Source organism: Aspergillus luchuensis, chromosome 3, assembly GCF_016861625.1.
Source record: "Aspergillus luchuensis IFO 4308 DNA, chromosome 3, nearly complete sequence".
Lineage (NCBI taxonomy): Eukaryota > Fungi > Ascomycota > Eurotiomycetes > Eurotiales > Aspergillaceae > Aspergillus > Aspergillus luchuensis.
Genome location: NC_054851.1, coordinates 2,269,200 through 2,289,527, shown reverse-complemented (window position 1 = coordinate 2,289,527; position 20,328 = coordinate 2,269,200). Strand labels below are relative to the sequence as shown.

Genomic DNA, 20,328 nt, shown 5'->3' with positions numbered 1-20,328 from the left:
TAGTTTGACAAAATTATATGCAATACAAAAAGAATCAGAAATACTATACGTTAGAAACCAAAAGAGTGCGTTATGTATCCTCCACAATGAATGTAAACCTCACTTCTTGGCTGCCACAGCCCCCCATCTAGTAAATCTCTTGGCAAGCGTCATTGCCTTGCCCAGCGAACTCCAGCTGTTGCTCTTTGTCATGGCCAATTTCATGTCTTTGGTTGGTTCTTCAGCCATGGTTGCTGCCGCGCTGCCATTCAATGCCGGCTTGTGGTGCATCGCCATCACGGCCATCATTCCCAAGAAGGTATGGTCCTCGAGAAGGTCTTCCAAGCGGACACTGAAGCCTTCTTCTCCCAGGATCCAGACCAACTGGGCGACATTCATGATGTCTCCGCCGAGGTCGAAGAAAGATGCGTCGAGCTGGTATTGCGGGTTGTCAGTCCGACGGGGTAGCACCTGCTGCCAGGACCGGGTGAGGATGTCTGAGTGGATTACTATCTCCGACATCTTCTGACTGTTCAGATTGGACGAGAGGAAGGGTGTATCAGACGCTTTGGGTGCTTCACGAATGACTTGGCTCGGAAGGGAGCGGATGGTGGCAGGGGAGGCAAGTGGGACGCTGGGGTTGGCAATCAGACTCTGTACAGTCTCGCAAACCATGTTCAGAGCTTTAGCGATGAAGGTTGCTGGGATAGGTCCCTTGAGCGAGTACCCGATTGAGACATCAAGCTTCTCCTGGCCACAGGACTTGGAGGCCAGCGTGAGGTCGGTGAAGTTATCCAAAACGCCAACGCCTCCCATCCGGTACGAATTGCCGTCCAGTTGCATCTGTCCTTCATACTCGACATTTTGATGGAATACGGAGGTGGTGAAGTATGTAGAGTCGGGCCAGTCGGTGCAGTTCCGGATAATCTCCCTAAATCCTAGCGACTCATAGGGCATATTGGCAATCTGTTGGTCTTGAAGATAACGGAACAGGTCAAGGCCAGTCCAATGCTCCCTGAACTTAACCCTGATGGGAAGAATGTTGAGGCAGGGCCCAACAGTAGTCTCAATACCAGGAACACTAGCGTTACGGCCATTGACTGTAAGCCCGAAGACCACGTCAGACTGGGCAGTCAGCTTCGCCAAAGTCACTGCCCATGCGGACTGCATAACGGTTGCGAGAGTGACGTTCCCTATAGCGGTGGAGGGGATCATGATGGTCTTCTTCTGCTCCGCGAATGCACCAATATGCATAAAGGTATTAGGCTGCGTGCGTCGAATGATATCCGTCATCTTAGAGCCCTTGAGGATCGTTGACCAGTGGTGATAGTGGGCCGGAGTGATGTTTCCAGGAAGCATCCGCATATAGTTCGAAAAGGAGAAGACCGGGGGTAGGGTGCTACCCTCGTATCCCAGCTTGATTGCGTTCATGATTTTTGGCAGACAAACGCCGTCAAATTGAGCGTGCGACATTCTGATCAAGATGCGGTGCTGGTCGCTCTTCTTTTTCTTGACAATGTAGAACTGCACATACTGCTCTCCTTGGCGTGGATCTTGTTCGCGGTCCCGTTTTTGTAAGCTGTTGGTGTACTCATCCAGACTCTGCTCCGTCTCGTGCACGAGAATATCCGGTCGGATCTTTCTCAACACCACCTGGAAGAATTGCCCTCGGTGGCAGACAAAAACAGTCCGAAGAATGTCAAAAGCATCGACCACTCTCAAGAAGCTTTCTCTTAGACGCCGGAGGTCCAAGGGACCACTTCCATCGAGGAAGAAATAGTTTAGCATCCATCTCGATCCGAAGAGCGTTGCAGCGATCGACATGGACTGGAAGTCCGTTACAGGAAGAACATCAGCAATTCCTCCTTTGAAGACCCCTATCTTAGGGCAGATGACATCAAGCAGAGACATTGCGTCGAGCTGCATTGGTCGTAGCACTGATATATCCTGTGGTGGCGTAGCATCTGGAAGAGCATCATCAACCTCCAAGAGCTTTTCGATGTTATTTGCGCATTGAGTATCGGCGTTCGAGGTCGGACTGCTGCTCGGAGTAATGATAGCCAGCATGTCCTCAAAGATCGGGTTGTTGAACACATCCGCTACTGTCATTTGCAGGCCTTCTTCTCGTGCGGCGCTGACCATCTTCATTGCTGTAATACTGTCGCCGCCTAGCTTGAAGAAGCTACTCCGGTACTGGATAGTGTCTGAGGATAGCCCTAATGTCGTCTTCCACAAGTCCCAAAGGCGCCTGTCATTGTCGCTTGAGCTTCTGCCATCGTCTGTCAAGGACGGTGTCGAGTTTGCAAGATCCTTTTCGTCCAGAATGGGGTCCTCCTGGTATGAAGCCTCGACCATTTTGAGTTGAACAGAACCGTTCGAGTATCTAGTCTTTTGATCAGGAAGGGGTATGGCGAGCTTGCCTTCCTTCAGCATCTGGCTGATAATCTCATTCACGCGGTCATCAATCAGCTTCTGCAAGACTTGGCTGTCAATCAACTGGTCCAGGATGATGGGCTCCTTGTGGGTGTGCCGCGAACGGTTCCGCGGTAGCTTGTTGAGGAGGTTCAAGCTCGAAACCAGCTTGGATGGTTCCTCGATGAAGCATGTAAAGACCTTAGTAACACCCTCCGCTAGCTCTTTCGCTTGTGCTTCGGTCACTGCGTTGCTCCAGTATCTCAGCAAAACTCCTTCCTTGCCCTTGGTGGTCTCCACGTTTACAGTTACAGGGTACTAAAACAAACATTAGCTTGCGTCTACGCTTGAGACAGTAGCAACTCACTTCAGTCGGGTCATGGGCCTTTTTGACTTCAAAGTCGAGCGGCAGCTTTGCACTGCCCTTGTTGGCAGATCGATTTTGGATGGAGAGAGTCGAGTTGAAGAGCGTCTCTCCATGCATCCCAAGCTCATGCTGAATCTGAGCCAGAGAACAATGTTGATATGGCACATTCCTGACAAAATCATCCTGGACCTTCTTGGCAATATCAAGAAGAGTCTGGCCAGGAGAAAACTTGACTCTGCAGCACAACATATTGATGAAGATACCGACTGCATCCTGGATTCCAGGAACAGGGGAATCACGGCCAGCAGAGGGATATCCGAAACAGACATCATCGGATCCTGTACAATTTTGTAGTACAATTGCCCAGGCGCAGAGTGTCAAATTAGCGAGTGTAACAGAGTGCTCCTCGCAGAATTTCTGCAACTCGGGGAAGCGCTTGAAAGATATCATGCGCTCACCGAGTTGGTGGCTGCCACCCTTTTTGGAAGATACCAGCAGGTGACAAGGTCGTACGCCAGAAAGGTACTTCGCCCAGTGTGCCACAGCTTCTCCCTGGGATCGTTCCCTGACGTACTTGACATAGTCACTGAAGCGTGGACCGGTTTCAGCAGAAAGCTGATCATTGTATGCAAGTGCGAGATCTCTGAGAATCAGATCAACCGAACCACCATCAATAATGGCATGATTCATCTCAATCTTGAACAGAACTCGCCCAGAAGTTGTTTTGCAGAGGGTCAGCTGATGGGCGAGTTTCATCGATCTCTCGGAATTGATATCGCGCAGCTTTATTTCTCCGAGTGTACCCATTGCATCCGACTCAGGGCACTGGAACTCAATAACCTCAGCATCGAGTGACTTGACCACTACCTGGTCGAAGGAACCGCCTTTGTAATTACTATCAATGAAAACAGACCGTAGGACAGGGTGTCTGCTGACAACCATAGACCATGCCTTTCGGAGTTTGCTTGTATCCACCTTGCTACCGTTGGATTGGTGCACTTCGAAGATGACATGGAACAGGTATTCCTCCGGATCTCGGAGCTGACTGAGAAGAATACCTTCTTGTACTGGGGAGCAGGGATAGACATCCTCAACCTGACCCCAGTTTTCGATTCCAATCTTGGGGAATGTTCTCTTGACCATGCTGTTCAGACCTTCGTAAGTGATGGGGAGCAGGGGACAGTCACTGAGCGTTGGCTCAGGGGTGAAGCTGTCGAAACGAGACATATGCTGAAGCACTCGTTTGCACTCAGAAATCCAGCCCTTAATCCGCTGTTCTTTCTGCATGTGCTTATTGTAGGTGAACGACACCTGCAGCTTGTCTTTGATTATGAGCGCCGAGATTTCGAACAGAGCAAATCGAAGTGTCTTTGAGCCCATATCACCTGCCATCTCGAATGTTTCGGCGTTAAAAGCTTCACCATAGTGCTGGAAAAGTGAGTCGTCGCGCTCCAGCTGTTGCAGCTGGCCGAGATAATTGAACAGAATCTCAAGTGGGACAGGGAAGTTATCACGCTTATCTACCGGATGAAGCAGGCTTTCCGCGAAGTATGACTGGCTCTTACTGCTAAGGTGACGCCTTGTGTCTTTGACACGCTTCAAGGTGTCCAGTAAATCTATCGCAGTCAGAAATAGCTCCATAACAGGCCCAGATTCAAACTCACCTGATCCTTCACCAACATGCAGTGGACACATAGTTGTGAACCAGCCCACTGTTCTTGAGAGATCGATAGAGCTGTCCCACGCCTCGCGACCGTGGCCCTCGTTGTAAATAGTGGGCATCGCCCTCTCGGTAAACGTGCGGCGGAAAGAGTGGATAACAGCGGAGAGTATAACTTCAATAGCTTCGGTGCGAAGAACCTTACTGCAGGCCGCGAGGATTTGTGTTGTGGCTGCAGCATCTAGCGTAAACCCTTCCATTTTGACATCTCCATAGAGGTTCTGGGATTGCTCCATGCCCCAGTAACTCAGGTCAGGACGCTGAATAGAGAATGGCAGCTGGACTCTGCCAGTCTGTTTCTTGCTCTCTTCTAGTTGTAGGTTGCACCAAGCTTGGAATGACAGGGGCTTCTCCGGGGACAATGATCCAGCATCGAGGAAGTCTTGAATATCCTGGAGAACGATACGCCAGGATACCATGTCGACACATAGATGGCTGGCCACCAGGAAAAGTATTGTGGCACCGTTGCGTACTTCGAACATGTCTGCCGCAACGATGGGTCCATGCTGAACATCTACAGATCGTTGACTCTCGGCGATCTTGGGGAGAATTGCATTTTCACTTTCGACCATATGGTGACGGAAGCGATAAGAGGCATCAACATCCTAGATCAGTTAGCTTAATGTTACCAACATAGCCAGTAAGGAAAGTTAGACATACATCACTGATCTTCTGCTTCCACTTTCCGTCGCGAGACTTGAACAATCGTGCTCGGAACATGGAGTGCTGTTCAACAACAGCCTTGACGGCACTTTGCATCCTCGTTGGCTCGGCCTTACGAGTTACGCGCACTGTCATGCTTTGGTTAAAGCGAGAAGAATCACGGAAATCCTTTGCTGTTTGAACGAACAATCCCTGGATCGGGGACAGTTCGAAGTGCTCATTGGACTTCTCCTCTCTTTTAACAGTCTTGACGCTTGTCTGAGCGGCTAGAGCAAGCTCCTTTATCGACTTCGACTGAAGCACATTGTGGAGTGTAAGCGTGATTCCATGCTTACGTGCTCGAGATATCACAGCCATTCCAGTGATGCTATCGCCACCTGTACCGCACTGTTAGCAATTTTCCCCTTTCAGTCACCAGACTGGCCTTGCTTACCTAGGCTCACGAATGACCTGTCCAAGCCCACCTTGTGGGATGGCAGGTTGAGGACCTGGGAGAAGACTTCCTGAAGAAGCTTGACAGAAGTCTCTTGGTCATCTTCTTTCTCCTCTTCTTGCTCGACATCACCACGCTTTATGTTGTCGTAATCCTCCATTATGCGATCATAAGCAGCATCATCAACATTCTCCAGCCAAGCTGTGATTCGCTTTCTGTCTAGCTTGCCAGAGACGAGCATCGGGAGCTGCTTGATTAGAGCCCAAGCTTGTGGGACCATGTAGATTGGTAGCTGAGTCTCCAAGCTCTTCTGAATAGCAACGAGCTCCTGGTAGGCTGACCGTGTAGAGCCACTCCGATCAACAAGCTCACATGCGTTGTCTGTGATGATGCTTCTCTCTGAAGTCACAGAGTTCAGTGACAGAACAGTGACCAGCCGCTGCTTGAGAGGTCCTGTCGTTGGCAGTAGAACCACGGCGTGGCGGACTCGTGGGTCCTCATATAGTCTGTGCTCGATCTCTCCAAGCTCCATGCGCTGACCGTGAAGCTTGACTTGATGATCCTTGCGGCTTATGTATTGAATGGAACCGTCAGAGTTGTATCTAACAAGATCTCCAGTCTTGTAAATCCTTCTCGGCGAAGGCAAGACACTGGGAAAGTCTTTCATCCACTCCGGCTCGTCCACGAAAGCCTCTTCTGTCTTCTTGGGGTTCTTCAAGTACTCCCTAGCAAGTGCAGGGCCTTCCAACGCCAGTTCACCAACAGCCCCTAGAGGAGTCAGTTTATTGTGGTCATCAGGATCGACTACCCAGGTAAGAGTGCAAGGAATGCCATGGCCAATACAGGCAGGGTCTGGATTGGCAGCAACATCCGTATTGATCACCGCGAAGATAGTGGTTTCAGTTGGGCCGTATCCATTCATCAAGTTTACTCGATGCGCCCATTTGGTGATGACTTCGCGCGACATCTTTTCTCCACCACACACAAGATCCTTCAGAGATGGAACGGACGAAGGCTCAATGATACTGGCTATGGATGGAGTCAAGAATGACCAAGAGACATTCATCCGACGAATAGCGCCAGCAACATCATTCAGGCGTTCATCTTCGCTTGGAATGCACACGCAGCCGCCATGCATCAAGGCGACAAGTGTTTCCATGACAGCAGCATCGAAAGTAAGAGAGGCAAATTGGAAGGCTCGAGAATTCTCGTCAAGGTGCACCATGGGTCCGAATGCCATGCCGCTGCTGGCGAGGGCCTTATGGTTGATGATGATACCCTTAGCACGACCAGTGCTGCCAGAGGTGAAGATAGCGAATGCAACGTTTTCGGGTGTAGCGCTGTTGGTGGCCTTGGTTGTTGTCGCTTTAAGAGCACAGTACGCCTTGATCGTCTCTTTGCTAACAGGAATGATTGCTTTCACAGAACCAGAGTACCGGTTCTGATACTTGGGGGAACAAAGGACGACACGGGCTTCGACCTCAGTCAGAATCTCCTTGTGCCTTGACGTTGGATGAGCAGGGTCAAGGGGAACATATCCTCCACCCGCAATGAGAACACCAAGTATTGTGACAATAGCCCACATAGACTTGTCCATACAGATCGGAACCAGAGTCTCCGGACCGACGCCACGAGTTTTCAAGTAAGCTGCAAACGAAGAAGCAAGCTGGTAGAGCTCCTGGTAAGATAGCTGTCCATCCCAAGAGCAGACAGCTTGAGCCTGGGGTCGTAGGGATGCTTTCTCCTCAATGATATGATGAACACATCTGTTTATGCAAGTTAGGCTTCTCTCATTCCAGGAAGCAATTTCTTCCTTATCGCGCGGACTGGAAATCTCTAGCTCTCCAAGCTTTCTGGATTCTTCATTGGAGATCGACAACAGTTGACTCAGAACGAAGGTAAACTGTTCTATGAGCATCTTGGCCTGCCAACTGTCGAAAACGAGTTCATCGTGATGAAGGGTAACGGCCACCTGCGAGTCGCTAACCTTGCATTCAACAACAATTGGGTGAGTGAAAAATTCACCTTCAGTGAGGTTATTTTTCTGCTCCCAGACGCTTGTGTTCGATTGGGCCTGTTCTGATTGGATAACCAGCAGATTCTGGGACTCGCAGGCAAGGGCGGTATCGCTGCTTAACTTGCGGATTCTCTGGAGCCCAGAATGTTGATGCGGCAGCATCTTTGTGGTCAGCTGGCGCACAGTGTCAAGGTATTGAATGATAGGGAGCTCGTTGTCGACAGCCATCCGTATGGGAACCGTAGTCAAAAGAGGACCTGCAACTTCCATAGCGCCAGGCATATCAATATTTCTACCCATGAGGGTTTCGGCGAAGCAAACATCACCAGATCCGGTGTGGACGGCAACGATTAGCGCCCAAGCAGCTCGTATCGTCTCGGGGACGGTTAACTTAGCTCCACTAGATGGACGAGAGAGCTTGAGTGAGCTGTAATGCCGATTACCAATGCGAATGGCATCAGGTGACGGCTTGTTCTGGGGAAAAGGGCATGACGACAGGGCTGCGAGGTGGGTCTTCCAGAATTCGTCCGAGGTGTGAGCCTCTTGCTGGATCAGGTGATTGATGAATAGCTTGTAAGGAAGCGTCGAGCTGGGCTTTGTGGTGCCCGAGTAGATTTCCTCAACTCTCTGAAGGATCTGGGACACACTCCATCCATCATAAAGAGCGTGATGTATGGTCCAAACGAAGGAGCGCGAGGGTCCAGTCTCAACAATGGCATATCCAGTGAGCAAGCCTCCGTTGTTCTTGGCTAAGTCGATGGTATCGTTTGTCAGATCCTCCAATTCATTCGCCATTTCCCAGGAAATAGGGGCATCAGTGAGCACTGCCTGGACAAAGTTGGCGGACTCGGTGTGTACTATGCGGGTTCGTAGAATATCCATTTCATCAACCACCTTCTGCCATGAAGCTTTGAACCTCTCAAGGTCAGCGCCCTCTGCAAGCTGGAACACAGGCCGAGCGACATAGGCCCCGGGTTGCTTGATAGAGAGTGTGACCAAACCCTCTTGCACCGGACTACAGGGGTAGATGTCCGCAATCCGCTCCGTAGGCACACCACATTGATCGGATACTTCCTCCAGAATATCCTCGCGCGAAAGAGATTCGGGCAGCATGCTGAATGAGTCCACTGTTGGTACGCCAGATTGTGCCTCACCCGCTCCACATCTTTTTGCCATGTCCTTGAAAATAGGGGTTCGGTATATGTCGGCCACTGCGAGTGAAATCTCTTGAGATGCCGCGGCTACGACTAGTTTCATAGCAGAAAATGAGTCGCCACCCAAGCCGAAGAAGTTGTCTTCGGCATTGATAGAACCTGGCGCAAGATTAAGGACATCTTCCCATAGCGTTCTGAGAACGCCTTCTGTTCCTTCCGTTCCCACATCGGAGCGGTCTTCTGCGCCAATATTGAAGATAACATATGGCCTCAAACGTTCCTTGGTGAATTTATCGACCATTGCTCGAAGAGCTTTGCGATCAGTTTTGCCAGTGCTTCCAAACGGCAGGCGCCGCATGGGGAAGTAAAGCTTGGGTACCATAGCTAGTGGCAATGAGGCGCTTAGGGAACCGTGTAGCTTCTTGACCATGCCAACTACAGACTCCGACATTTGCAGAATTAACTCACCACTTTCCATTTCTTCCGTATGGTGTTCATTGATAGTGAAGAAGGCCGCCAAGCATTTCGATATTGTTTTGGCTTCTGGATTAACAACCTCGACGGCGACCTGAGTGTCTGTCGAAAGATAGTTGAGGCACTGTTGCTCAACCTCTTCCAGCTCGATACGCACACCGTTCAATTTCACTTGCGTGTCAATTCGCGAGATGAAAGCAAGCGAGCCGTCGGAGTTGTAGCGCACAAGGTCCCCTGTACGATACATCCGTTCTTTGCGTTTCAAGATATGCTGTAGCCCATCACGTTGTGTCCAGTCTGGGTTCTGGATGAAGACAGCCTTGGTTTTTGCGTCATTATTGAGGTACCCACGAGCAACGGTGCATCCCTCAAGAACGAGCTCTCCAGGTGCACCGATAGGCACCAGACGATTGTAATCTTGAGGATCAACAATCCATGTTCTGCCACAAACAGCCGTGCCAATACAGCCATAGTCATCTGTAAGGCGTACTCCCGTATGGTCGTATTTTGTGCTTGCCGTGAACATGACAGTAGCCTCGGACGGACCGTAGGCGTTGATAACACACCTGTCAGCCCATCGCTCGAAATGGCTTGCTGTCATCTTTTCACCCCCCAAGACTATCGTTCGCAAGGAAGGAACAAGTTTGGGATCCAGGGTATTGACTATAGATGGAGTGCAGCTCATGAAGTTGGCGCTCATATTTCTGATGGCTCCAGAAAGGTTGTTCATGCGCTCATCCTCACTAGGGATACAGATACAGCCACCAACAGCAAGTACGATAATTGTTTCCAATATGCTGACGTCAAAGGTGTAGCTTGAAAATTGCAGAGCACGAGTGTCGGAATTCATGAAGAGAGCCTTGGAAAACTCTGTGCATCCTAGGGTAAGTCCAACATGCTCGAGGACTGTCACCTTTGGTTTCCCTGTGGTTCCTGATGTGAATATGGCATATGCCGCGTTATCTGCCGTTACCCCTTGGGTTGCAGCAGCAAGAGGTGAATGACGAAGTTTGTCAAGTGCGCTATTGCTAACAATCAGTGCGCGACGACAGATGCTGGAGGCTTTCTCGTAGTGGGTCTCAGAACAGAGAATAACCTGGGCACCAAGATCATCGATCATGCCTTGTAGGCGGCTTTCTGGGTGAGAAGGATCCAATGAAGCAAAAGCTCCTCCGGCTTTCAAAACAGCAACCTGGGCGACAACTGCCCATGCCGATTTTTCAAAACACAAGGCAACAAAGACGTCGGGCTTGACCCCCAAGCTGACCAGCTGGTTTGCTAGTAAGGTTGACAATCTGTCAAGTTGTGCGTGTGTGAAGTTGCCATCCCATGAGCAGATTGCAGGGGCCGAAGCACGATTCAGTGCTTGCTGTTGGATGAGTTCATGCGCGCATAGCACTGGACGATCGGGCAACGCCGAGTTCCACCCAGATATCTTCTGGCAGGAAAGCTCATTCATAAAGTCAATCTCGCCTACCAAGAGACCTGAAAAAGAGGGCCGGAGTAATTGTTCCAAAACATTTTTGTAACAATCGATAACACCCTCCATATCAGCATCTGAGAAGTGTTTCCTTTGATAACCGAACCTAATGGCTCCTGATGATCTTCCTAGACTGGCGTTGACAGCAATCAGATACTTGCTCGAATCAATACCAGTGAGACCAGCCAGGTTCGATTCGTCACTTGATTGTTCTGAGTAAGTGAAAACGGTATTGAAGATGTCACTGTCGCCATACCCCAGCTCGTGCTGGACTTCAGCCCATGGCAACTGATGCTGCTGCATTTGTTTCAATCCACGCAATCGCTCGCGCAAAATGTCCGCAACCTTTAGATCTCCCTTCAAGAGCATTCTGCAAGGGAATGTATCCGAGACACCTGGTTCATCCGCAATTCCAGGCTTGGCAGATTTGTCGCCTGCACCAGAGATGTGATATCCGAAGCACACGTCTTGTAAGCCTGTGTAGCATCGCAGGACCAAACCCCAGACAAGCTGAAGAAGAGAGCTTTTGCTAACACGTGCACTAACACAGAAATCACGCAGATCTTTGGTGTTCCGGAGTGTCATCTGGGCCTCAGCATGAGAATTCTGCTCCTCATCTGCACGTAGTGTTGGGAAAAGACAAGCTTCAACATCTTCCAAGTAGTTCTTCCAGTAGGAAACATCATGGCGGAAGGTGCAAAAGTCCATGTTATCCCTGGACAAGGCACCAATTGTCTTGCTCATACTAGCTTCGGAGTTAAGAAGTTCAACACAAGCGAAGAATTGGGCAACCAGTCGTTCGGTCTGAGCAGCTGTTAGGGTGCTGTCGTCGTAGCTAAGCACAAGTTCGAATGTCGCATCTTCAAGGAAGCAATCAATCACCAAAGGATAACTGGGAAGAGCGCTGCCCTGCTGCTGCGAGGGTACTGGCCTTGGTCCATGGCCACAATTGTCCGTAATCGAGATCAAGTTCATGAAATCACAGGCGCGTGCCGTATCAGCGTTCAGGTTCTGGATTTGACTTATTCCAGCCCACTGGTAGGGCTTAGCTGCATCCAGCTGATTCTTCACCATACTCAGTAACTCATTAACGGTCCATTCTTCGTTGAAATGGAAGCGACGGGGAACGATAGTTGCGGTCTGCGTATGATTGTCCTGACGCTCAGTGAAGACCGAGTCAACATTTGACAGCGACTCCCCAAAAACGATATCACGGGAGCCGGTATAGCCGCGAACAGTAAGAGCCCATGCAGAAAGAATAGCGCATCGTGTACCCCCAGTCATTGATTTGATTGTATTACACCAAATCATCTGCATGGTTTTTGTTGCTTGCTTGATGACCGGTGTGCTCCGCAGAGACGAGGAATCACCAGGTGACGGGAAAACTGGCGAAACTGCCAGTCTAGCTAGCTGCCCTTTCCAGAATCTGTCAAAGCGCTTGATGTCATATTTAGACAACAAGGTTTCTGGCAGGTCTTGAGCGGCATTTCTTAACAACTGGCGGTCCAGCTTGCCGAACGAGTTCAGCGGTATGCTGGAAGTCGGGAAATACAAGCTTGGGACATCATTCGCTGGCAAGGAGCTCATCAGCTTGGTATACAATCTGATCATTGAGTCGTGCAGCTCAGGTGTCAATTGTGCTATAGGCTCGTGGTTTGCCTCAAAGCTGGTGGTCTCATCAGAGAAGAAGACGGCTAGAGACGATTCGCGGAAGTCGTTATTGCGCTTGCTGATCTCCTCAACGACGTACTGAACAGTGGGAGATGAGAGAGATGCGATTTGCTCTTCGATGTGCATGGCTGCTGTCTGTCGCTGCCAATGCAATCCCTTCTCCTTCTTACCAACGTAAACTAGAGTGCCGTCGGAGTTGTACCGAGCAAGATCTCCAGTCTTGAACAATCGATAGGACGGTTTCTGGCCCTCCATGTTTATATCTTTGCCTGATGCTGATTGTGATTCGTAGGCCTGTCTCCATAAGGGGTCTTCGACGAAATTTTGCTGCGTGAGTTCCGCATCTTGATAGTAACCACGAGAAAGACTTGGGCCTTCTATCATCAATTCGCCGACACAGCCTATCGGGACCAAGACATTGTGATTGGAGGGATCTACAAGCCAAGATTTACATCCAAAGCTTGACCCTATAATTGACCATTCGTCTGATCCGTCAAGTTGAGAGGATCGAATGCAAGATGAGGAGCATTCTGGGGTTCCATAGAAGGCGCGCACTTGAACTCCTTCAGGCAAGGTGGCAAGAAGTTTCTTAGTCGGGCGTTCACCCCAAAAAGCAAGGATATCTAGGCCTAGATTTTCTGTGGGGCTTAGAGTCATCGCCTTTGTGGGTGTGATGTTGATGCAGTTCGCCTGCATTGTCTTGGTAGCTTTCGATAGGTCTGCCAAGCCTTCATCGGAAGGAATGCAGATAGTCCCACCGCACAGGAACGTGCCGAAGACTTCCTGAAGGAACATGTCAGATGTATAGGGAGAGTGTTGAAGCATCTTCGTTTGCGCGTTGAGTCCAAGGCCTGAAGCGAACACGCTTGCCCGAGTTGTCATTGCACGATGGTCGAGCAGGATGCACTTGGGACTCGCAGCGCTGAACACGACATATCCATCGCTGCATGGCTGAATCGTTGAGCTTGAAACTTCCTCGCTCTCTGGAAGATATTCAAACAGGGGGCTCTCCACAGAGATAACATACGGAACGGCCCCTTCAAGTAGCTGCATTTGATTCGGGGATGCTAGAGCAACCTGTATCTCGTTGTCGACGAGCCAGGTCTCGAATTGCTGTGGTAGTCGGGCTGGATCCACCGGGACACATACACCACCTGTCTTCATGACTGCCAAGATGGCTACAATTTGCCAGGAGGATCTAGCGAGATCGAGGGGCACGATTGTTCCGATGCCCACCCCCAGGGTTGTCAAGTACGCTGCAAGTATCGATGACAATTCATTGAGCTTAGCATAAGTGAGATTCCCATCCCAAGCGGAAATTGCCATGGCATAAGGATGAGACTTCGAACATTCTTCGACTATCTCGTGCATGCATTTGTCAACGGACTCTGGAATCCCGCTATTCCAGAGCGTTAGGCTCTGTTTGTTCGCGTCGCTAAAGTTGTCAATTGTATAGGCGTCATCCTCAAAGTGGTGCACAATATTTTCAATCGATTTGAGGAATGTGCTCGCGACATTATCTGCTTGCCCGTCTGACAGGTGGTCTGTCCAGTAGTTAAGGTCGATACGTGCGTCGTCTTCCGTAGCTTCAACATTGACGAAAATGGGCGACTCTGCTGGATCGTGAATTGTTCCGACTTCAGAGAATTGTATCTCCTTGCTTGACAAAGTATTTTGGCTCGGTAGCTTTCGGTAAGAAATACCACTATTAGCCAATGAGGCCGTCAGCCCCAAAGCTTGTTGGATCTCCGTGAGCGAGATATGCCTGTGCGGCAAATTTTCTAGGTTATCCTGTTGAACCTTTGCGAGAATCTCCTTCAGTGAGGTTCCTTTAGCAAACAGTATACGGCAGGTCAGTGTATTGATGACAGGCCCAACAACAGACTCAACGCCCTCTACTGGGACATCTCTCAGTGATGCAAGATAGGTGAAGGAGACGTCTTCCGATCCACAGAAAGAGCGTACTGTCAATCCCCATGCAGCACTAAAGGCAGTCGGTAAAGTCAGGCCATTCTTATCGCAGATGTTTCGAAGCTCTTTGAAGGGCACATAGCCCAGTCTCTTGGTCCGAAGTTGCCTTACAGAGCCTTTGCCGTCATTGAGCACAGGGAAATGGCACGGTTGGGCTTTCAGAAGGTAACTGCGCCAGTAGTCGAGACTTGTGGCTTGAGGAACTTCGCGAAGATAGCGTATATACTCTTTGAACTTTGGCTTTGGTTCTTCGAGCTTTCCTTGATACGCCAACTGCAGGTCGCGAAGGATAATGGAGATTGATGCGCCATCCATGGCGACATGGTTCAGCTCCAGCCGACAAAACAACTTCCCAGAAGTCGTCTGGCAGATTGTAAGCCGATGAGGTGGTACATTGTTATCGTAGTTCATCGGCTGCTGTTTATCAAATGTAGATAGCACTTCGCTTTCATCATCACATGTGACGTAAGTTGGGCAGGAATCAAAGGTCTTGAGTACCACTTGACAATGTAGATCGTGGCTGCTCAGCCCCTCCAAGAATATGGTCCGTAGCATTGCATGGTGAGCAACGACTTTCTGCCAGGAAAGTGTCAATCGGTTGATGTCGGGTGTGCTTCCTGAACCAGATATCTCGAATGTGTCGTGTACAGCGTAGAGTGAGCTATCACGAGAGCGACTGAGTAGAATACCCTGCTGCATTCTGGAGCAAGGGTAGATGTCCTCAACATCATCAAGGCTTTGAATACCGGCATCTGGTAGCTTTTTCGAAACCATCGCATCGAGTTCGGTATATGTCATTGTTAACATGGGGAAACTGCTCAGCGTTGGTTTCGGTGGGAAGGTCTGTAAGCGCTCGCCCAGGGATGACAGCAATTTTTCGCAGCACTTCACCCAATCTCGGATACCTCCCTGATGCTGCATGTTCCTATTGAACGAGAATATAAAGCGAAGTTGATCCTGTACAACCATTGCAGATATCTCGAACAGTGCAAAGCGAGGAGTGTCTTCACCAAAGTCAGCCGCTGCGCCTCCGCGGCCTGTTTCTCCAGCCATCTGGTCCATAAGCTGGAAGAGCCCATCCTTTCTCTGCAAGTCACGATGCTGGCCAACGTAATTGAAAGACATCTCCATCGGGCTATGGTGCCGGCAAGTCCCATCTTTGCGTGGAACCAACATACGACGAGCAAAATCATGTCGACCATTATCAGGAACACAACGTCGCAAGTCCTTGACACGTACAACCGTTTCGATTGGATCTTTTGCAGGAAGATCCGATAGAAGAATGGGATACAATGTGGTAAACCAGCCGATAGTGCGAGAGATGTCTATTGATGAATCCCAGACTTCTCGCCCATGTCCCTCATTGTAGATAACTGGCAGTGATCGGTCTTTGAATGTTTCACCAAACGAATGTAGCAAACCTGCCAGTAAAAGATCGATTGGCTCCGTTTGTAGACTTTGGTGGCACCCAGTCAGAATCTGACGAGTAACATCACTATCAAGATCAAACGTTTCACAATCCACGTCTCCATACGTCGTTCGGTGGTTATCTAGTCCCCAGTAAGCAAAATCGGGTGCGGGAACTTCAGGCAAAGTCCTGGCCCGTTCTGCTGTCGCTTCTTGACAACGATCTGCTTGAATTTGGCACCAGTTCTGAAACGGAAGGGAGCCATTCTGTGATGTTGGTTGATCAGGGTTCATCAGTAGGTCTTCCAGGTCTTCCAATATAATCCTCCACGAAACAATGTCGACTACCATGTGATGGGCAACTAATGACAGCAGGCGAGAATTGTCATTTCCATAGAAGATATCGACTGCAAGTACGGGACCAATGAAGGCATCGATGCATGACTGGCTGTTTGAGATCGCATGGTCGACCTCACTTCGGCTGCTGTTGTTGTGAGACCGCCAGCGGTAAGACCCTGCTACATCTTGCGTGATTCGTTGCCGCATTTTCCCCTCAACAAGTGTTTCGACCAGGCGAGAACGGAGCATCGAATGACGACTAATGATGGTCTCGATTGCGCGTCGCATACTATGCTCATCAATATGTCGATTCAGACGTGTGAGAATGCTTTGGTTGAAATGGCCTTGGCCCTCGTTCCGGACCATGAAGTGAAGCTTCTGGATTGGGGAAAGGTCAAACGGCTCATCGATCTTTTCTTCGTATACAACAGACTGATCGATCTGTTTTACCCGAGTAGCCAGCTCCTTGATTGACTTGCTATGAAGTACCTCTTGTACCGTCAAGCCCATTCCTTGCTTCTTGCAATACCCGAGACACGTTATGGCGGCAATAGAGTCTCCACCCAGACTCAAAAAGCCCTCGTCGAGGGCAAGTTGGCTTCGAGGAATATTAAGAACCCGGCTCCAGATTACAGCGAGTTTGTCCTCGGTGGCACTTGAAGGAAGCGTGGATTTATCCGCAGGCAAAGGTCTGGCGCTTATAGCTTGAGCATACGGGTCTCGTTCCATATCTCCAATCCATCTTGCGGTCGCTTTTCTGTCCAGCTTCCCAGACGGAAGCAACGGTAATGCCTCCACACATAGCCAAACAGAGGGTACCATGTAAGTTGGTAGCTTGGCTGATAATCTCTCGCGAACTTCTGCAACGATGGAGGTCTTCTTCGATGCATCGAGGAGCTTCAGTGGTGCTGCGTTTGATTCCGTTTGGGATTCGAAGTGAACAGATAAGGATATGACCGCCACCAATTTGCCTGCAGAGAAACCTGTTTTTGAAAGGAAAGCTAGGCAATGTGTGACAATTGGGTCGGCAGCCAGCTGATTTTCTATCTCACCCAGCTCGAGCCTCTGTCCGTGAAACTTCACCTGCGTGTCCTTTCTTCCTATATACGTCAGTGAGCCACAGTCGGAGTTGTATCTTACCAAATCACCCGTCTTATACACTCTCCTGTTACTATCATCGATACCGTCCCTTCTCATCCAGGCCGGATTATGGATGAACGATTCACTCGTCTTCTGTGGGTTGTTGAGATAGCATCGAGCGAGCGTCGGTCCCTCGAGCAGTAATTCACCCGGACAACCCACCGGTACTAATTGGTCATGATTGCTCGGGTCTACAACCCAGCAACGTACGCCCACGGGGAGTCCAATATCCCGACAATCAGAAGGTGGTGTGACTTTGTCATTCACAACGGCGGCGACAGAACTTTCTGTGGGACCATAGGCGTTGATAAGATGGAGGGCGGACGACCATGTTTCCAGTTGACCTTGCGACATTGCCTCTCCAGCAAGAATCAAGGTCTCAAGACCTGGGACTTGCGCAGCTTCAACGAACTCGACGAAGGAAGGTGTCAAGATGGCATGATTTACGTTCATTTCGTTGATGACCTTGACTATGTCACTCAAGCGTTCTTCTTCACTCGGGATGCAGACGCAGCCGCCTTGCAACAAGGTAGTCAATATTTCGACAAGGCTGGCATCAAATGTGTGCGCTGCAAACTGCAAGACACGCGAAGTCGAAAACATATGGTGCGGTCCAGCATGGGCAGCAGCTCCGGATACATAGGCTCTGTGCTCGAGCATGGTACCCTAAACGCGGGCCGTTAATGTGGATTTGGGGGAGGTTCCGAAGATAGCGCACCTTGGGTTCTCCTGTTGATCCAGAAGTGAATATCACGTAGGCTGCATTGTGACCTCGTACATCCGGCAATTGAGGGATATCTTCAGCTGGAAGGGAGATTTCGTCTATGGTGGCCTGGTCCAGAGGTATTATCATCTCCGCTACTCCGGACAAATCTCCTATCCGATCTCTAGAGCAAAGCATGATTTTGGCTTTTACAGCGCGCACCAGCGATTGTAAGCGAGAGGTTGGATGTGTTGGATCAAGGGGGACGAAAGCACCGCCAGCTTTCAAAACACCCAGCATTGCCACTACATTCCATTTCTATAAGAATCAGTCAGTACCAAATGCCGAAGCTGTCGAGAATCGCCTGATGACACAGCCTAGCCAAAAGGACATAACGATCTCTGATGGCCGACTTACTGATTTGTTAAAACACAGAGCGACACATGTTTCAGGACCGACTCCGTGTGCGTGAAGGTGATGAGCAAGTTGGGATGACAGGACATCTAGATCTTGGTAGGTCAAACTTCCATCCCACGCACAAATTGCTTCGCTTTCGGGGCGAGCCAGGACTTGCTCATGGATGACCTCGTGTATGCAACGGTCATGTGCCTGAGGGGTAGTAGAGTTGAATTTGCAGACTCTGGACCAATCTCGATCCGAGAAAAGGTTCAGGTCCCTCGCGGCGGTGTCTTCTGCCGAGAGTACGCGTGAAAGTATCTGCTCGAAGTAGTCGGCAACGCTCTTCATATGCTCAGTGGACATGTCATTGTTCCACCATTCAAAGAAGATACCGACGTCCTTTTGCAGGACTTTGACGTGCAGTCGAACGCGGCACTAAAAAGGGGTCAGCCAGTCAGTCCGGGCCAAAAGGCCAAGGCTACCTGCAGCTGTGGGCTGATAAAGCGCACACGAGCAAAGTTGGGAGGGGGGGAAAGGGGAGATAGAGCGAAGGGAAAGTGAGAGGATGCCAGAGAACGAGGAAAGTCACCCACCTTTTCGGGCAAGGGAATTGCCAAGGCCGGTTGCACAAGAGGGGCTCTGGGGTCTTTCGTAACACTGCGACAGTTGCGCAGCATTAAAAGGGTATTGCACAGGGTATAACTGTGGCAACTCGAGCTTGAATTACCGCATTTTTCAGCGTCATTCTGCTGCTTCGTGTTGCGCAAAATGGCATGAACAGAGTCGTCCTCGGTGATGGTCAGATTAAAAGTTAAGGGAGTATTATTATGGGTATCGAAAGAAGGAACAGTATCGCGGGGACCGGCATCGACTCCAATCGGTTGGTAACCAAAGCAGATATCCTCTAGGCCAGTATAACGATGAAGAAGCAAGGCCCAAGAGGCCTTGAGTAAAGAATCTAACTCGGATTGGTCCCAAGCGGCTAGCAACTGGAGAGTCTGGGAAGAACTCGTCCTGATTCTCAACGAAGCAGGCCGCCTTGGCCCATGAACTCTCGTGCCAAACTTAGGCAAGCAACAAGAGACAGGTTGGGCCATGATGTAGATGGGGGGTATCTGAAAGTATCTCTCTGAGGATTTGGGATGGGACACCTAGAGGAGAAGGGGAAGGGAGTGGATGGGTTATCCTAGAAAACTCCAACCCGTACATTATGCTACTTTTAAACTGGAGTCAAATGTGTGCCCATGGAGCCACCATTATCATGGGGGCCCCCGTAATTCTCTGGGCCCAAAATAGATCGGTAGAGAGACCTAGGCGCGGAATTCCCTCAGCAGCATTTTCAATTGCTTACGAGCATCGAAATACGAAAATGACGGCGGCCAATGACTGGGTCGGGAAGTAGTGCAATGAATGGCGTGGATTTGGCCACCACGCTAATACAGTATACTCCATATGCCCTTGCTTAGGCGAAGCTGAAGAGGCAACAGGGAATAGATTCCATGGCTTACAAAGTTCTGCAGGGCGCTTGAACCCAAAAGCTGATGGCGTAAACCATCAGACTCGGGCTGCCCACTTCTTAGTGTATCTCCCAGGGGTGGATATACAGGAAAGGCAACGAGACAAAGGACCAAAGAAGACAAAAAAGAAATTGATGATGAGAGTGAGAAAAAAAAATTGTGATTTGACTCTGGGCAGGCCAAATCCAAATCAAGGAAACCGGCGTTGACACGCTGGACAATACAATACAGGCCAAGGCATGACGTTGGTTAGTGCACAAAATCGGGGCGCATAACGAGGGCGTATCCAGTGTTGGGTGCATAATGTCGACTCTCAATCAAGCCGGAGGTTCGAGGTCGGTCTCGAACGCTAAACAACATTCGATCAGGAACTCTGTCTGTCAGAAAGGCGCTGCATAAGCATCCAGCTCCACTACATGCCGGAATTGATGGTACAGTACTGGACTGACAGACTGCATGCTGACCAGTAGTAAGACTTGCGG

The 20,328-nt window shown here is 49.9% G+C and overlaps 1 protein-coding gene across 1 annotated transcript; it reads right to left on the bottom strand.

Annotated features, from left to right (window-relative positions):
* Nucleotides 1-99: 99 nt before the first annotated feature.
* nrps1 (nonribosomal peptide synthase Pes1) lies at nucleotides 100-19,426 on the bottom strand (the record flags this gene model as incomplete). Its single annotated transcript, XM_041687314.1, has 8 exons — nucleotides 100-2,709; nucleotides 2,759-4,374; nucleotides 4,423-5,083; nucleotides 5,139-5,518; nucleotides 5,575-17,893; nucleotides 17,946-18,248; nucleotides 18,348-18,764; nucleotides 18,923-19,426. 8 exons carry the CDS (start codon nucleotides 19,424-19,426, stop codon nucleotides 100-102), a joined length of 18,810 nt encoding a protein of 6,269 aa, XP_041541211.1.
* Between the last annotated feature and the right edge of the window lie 902 nt (nucleotides 19,427-20,328).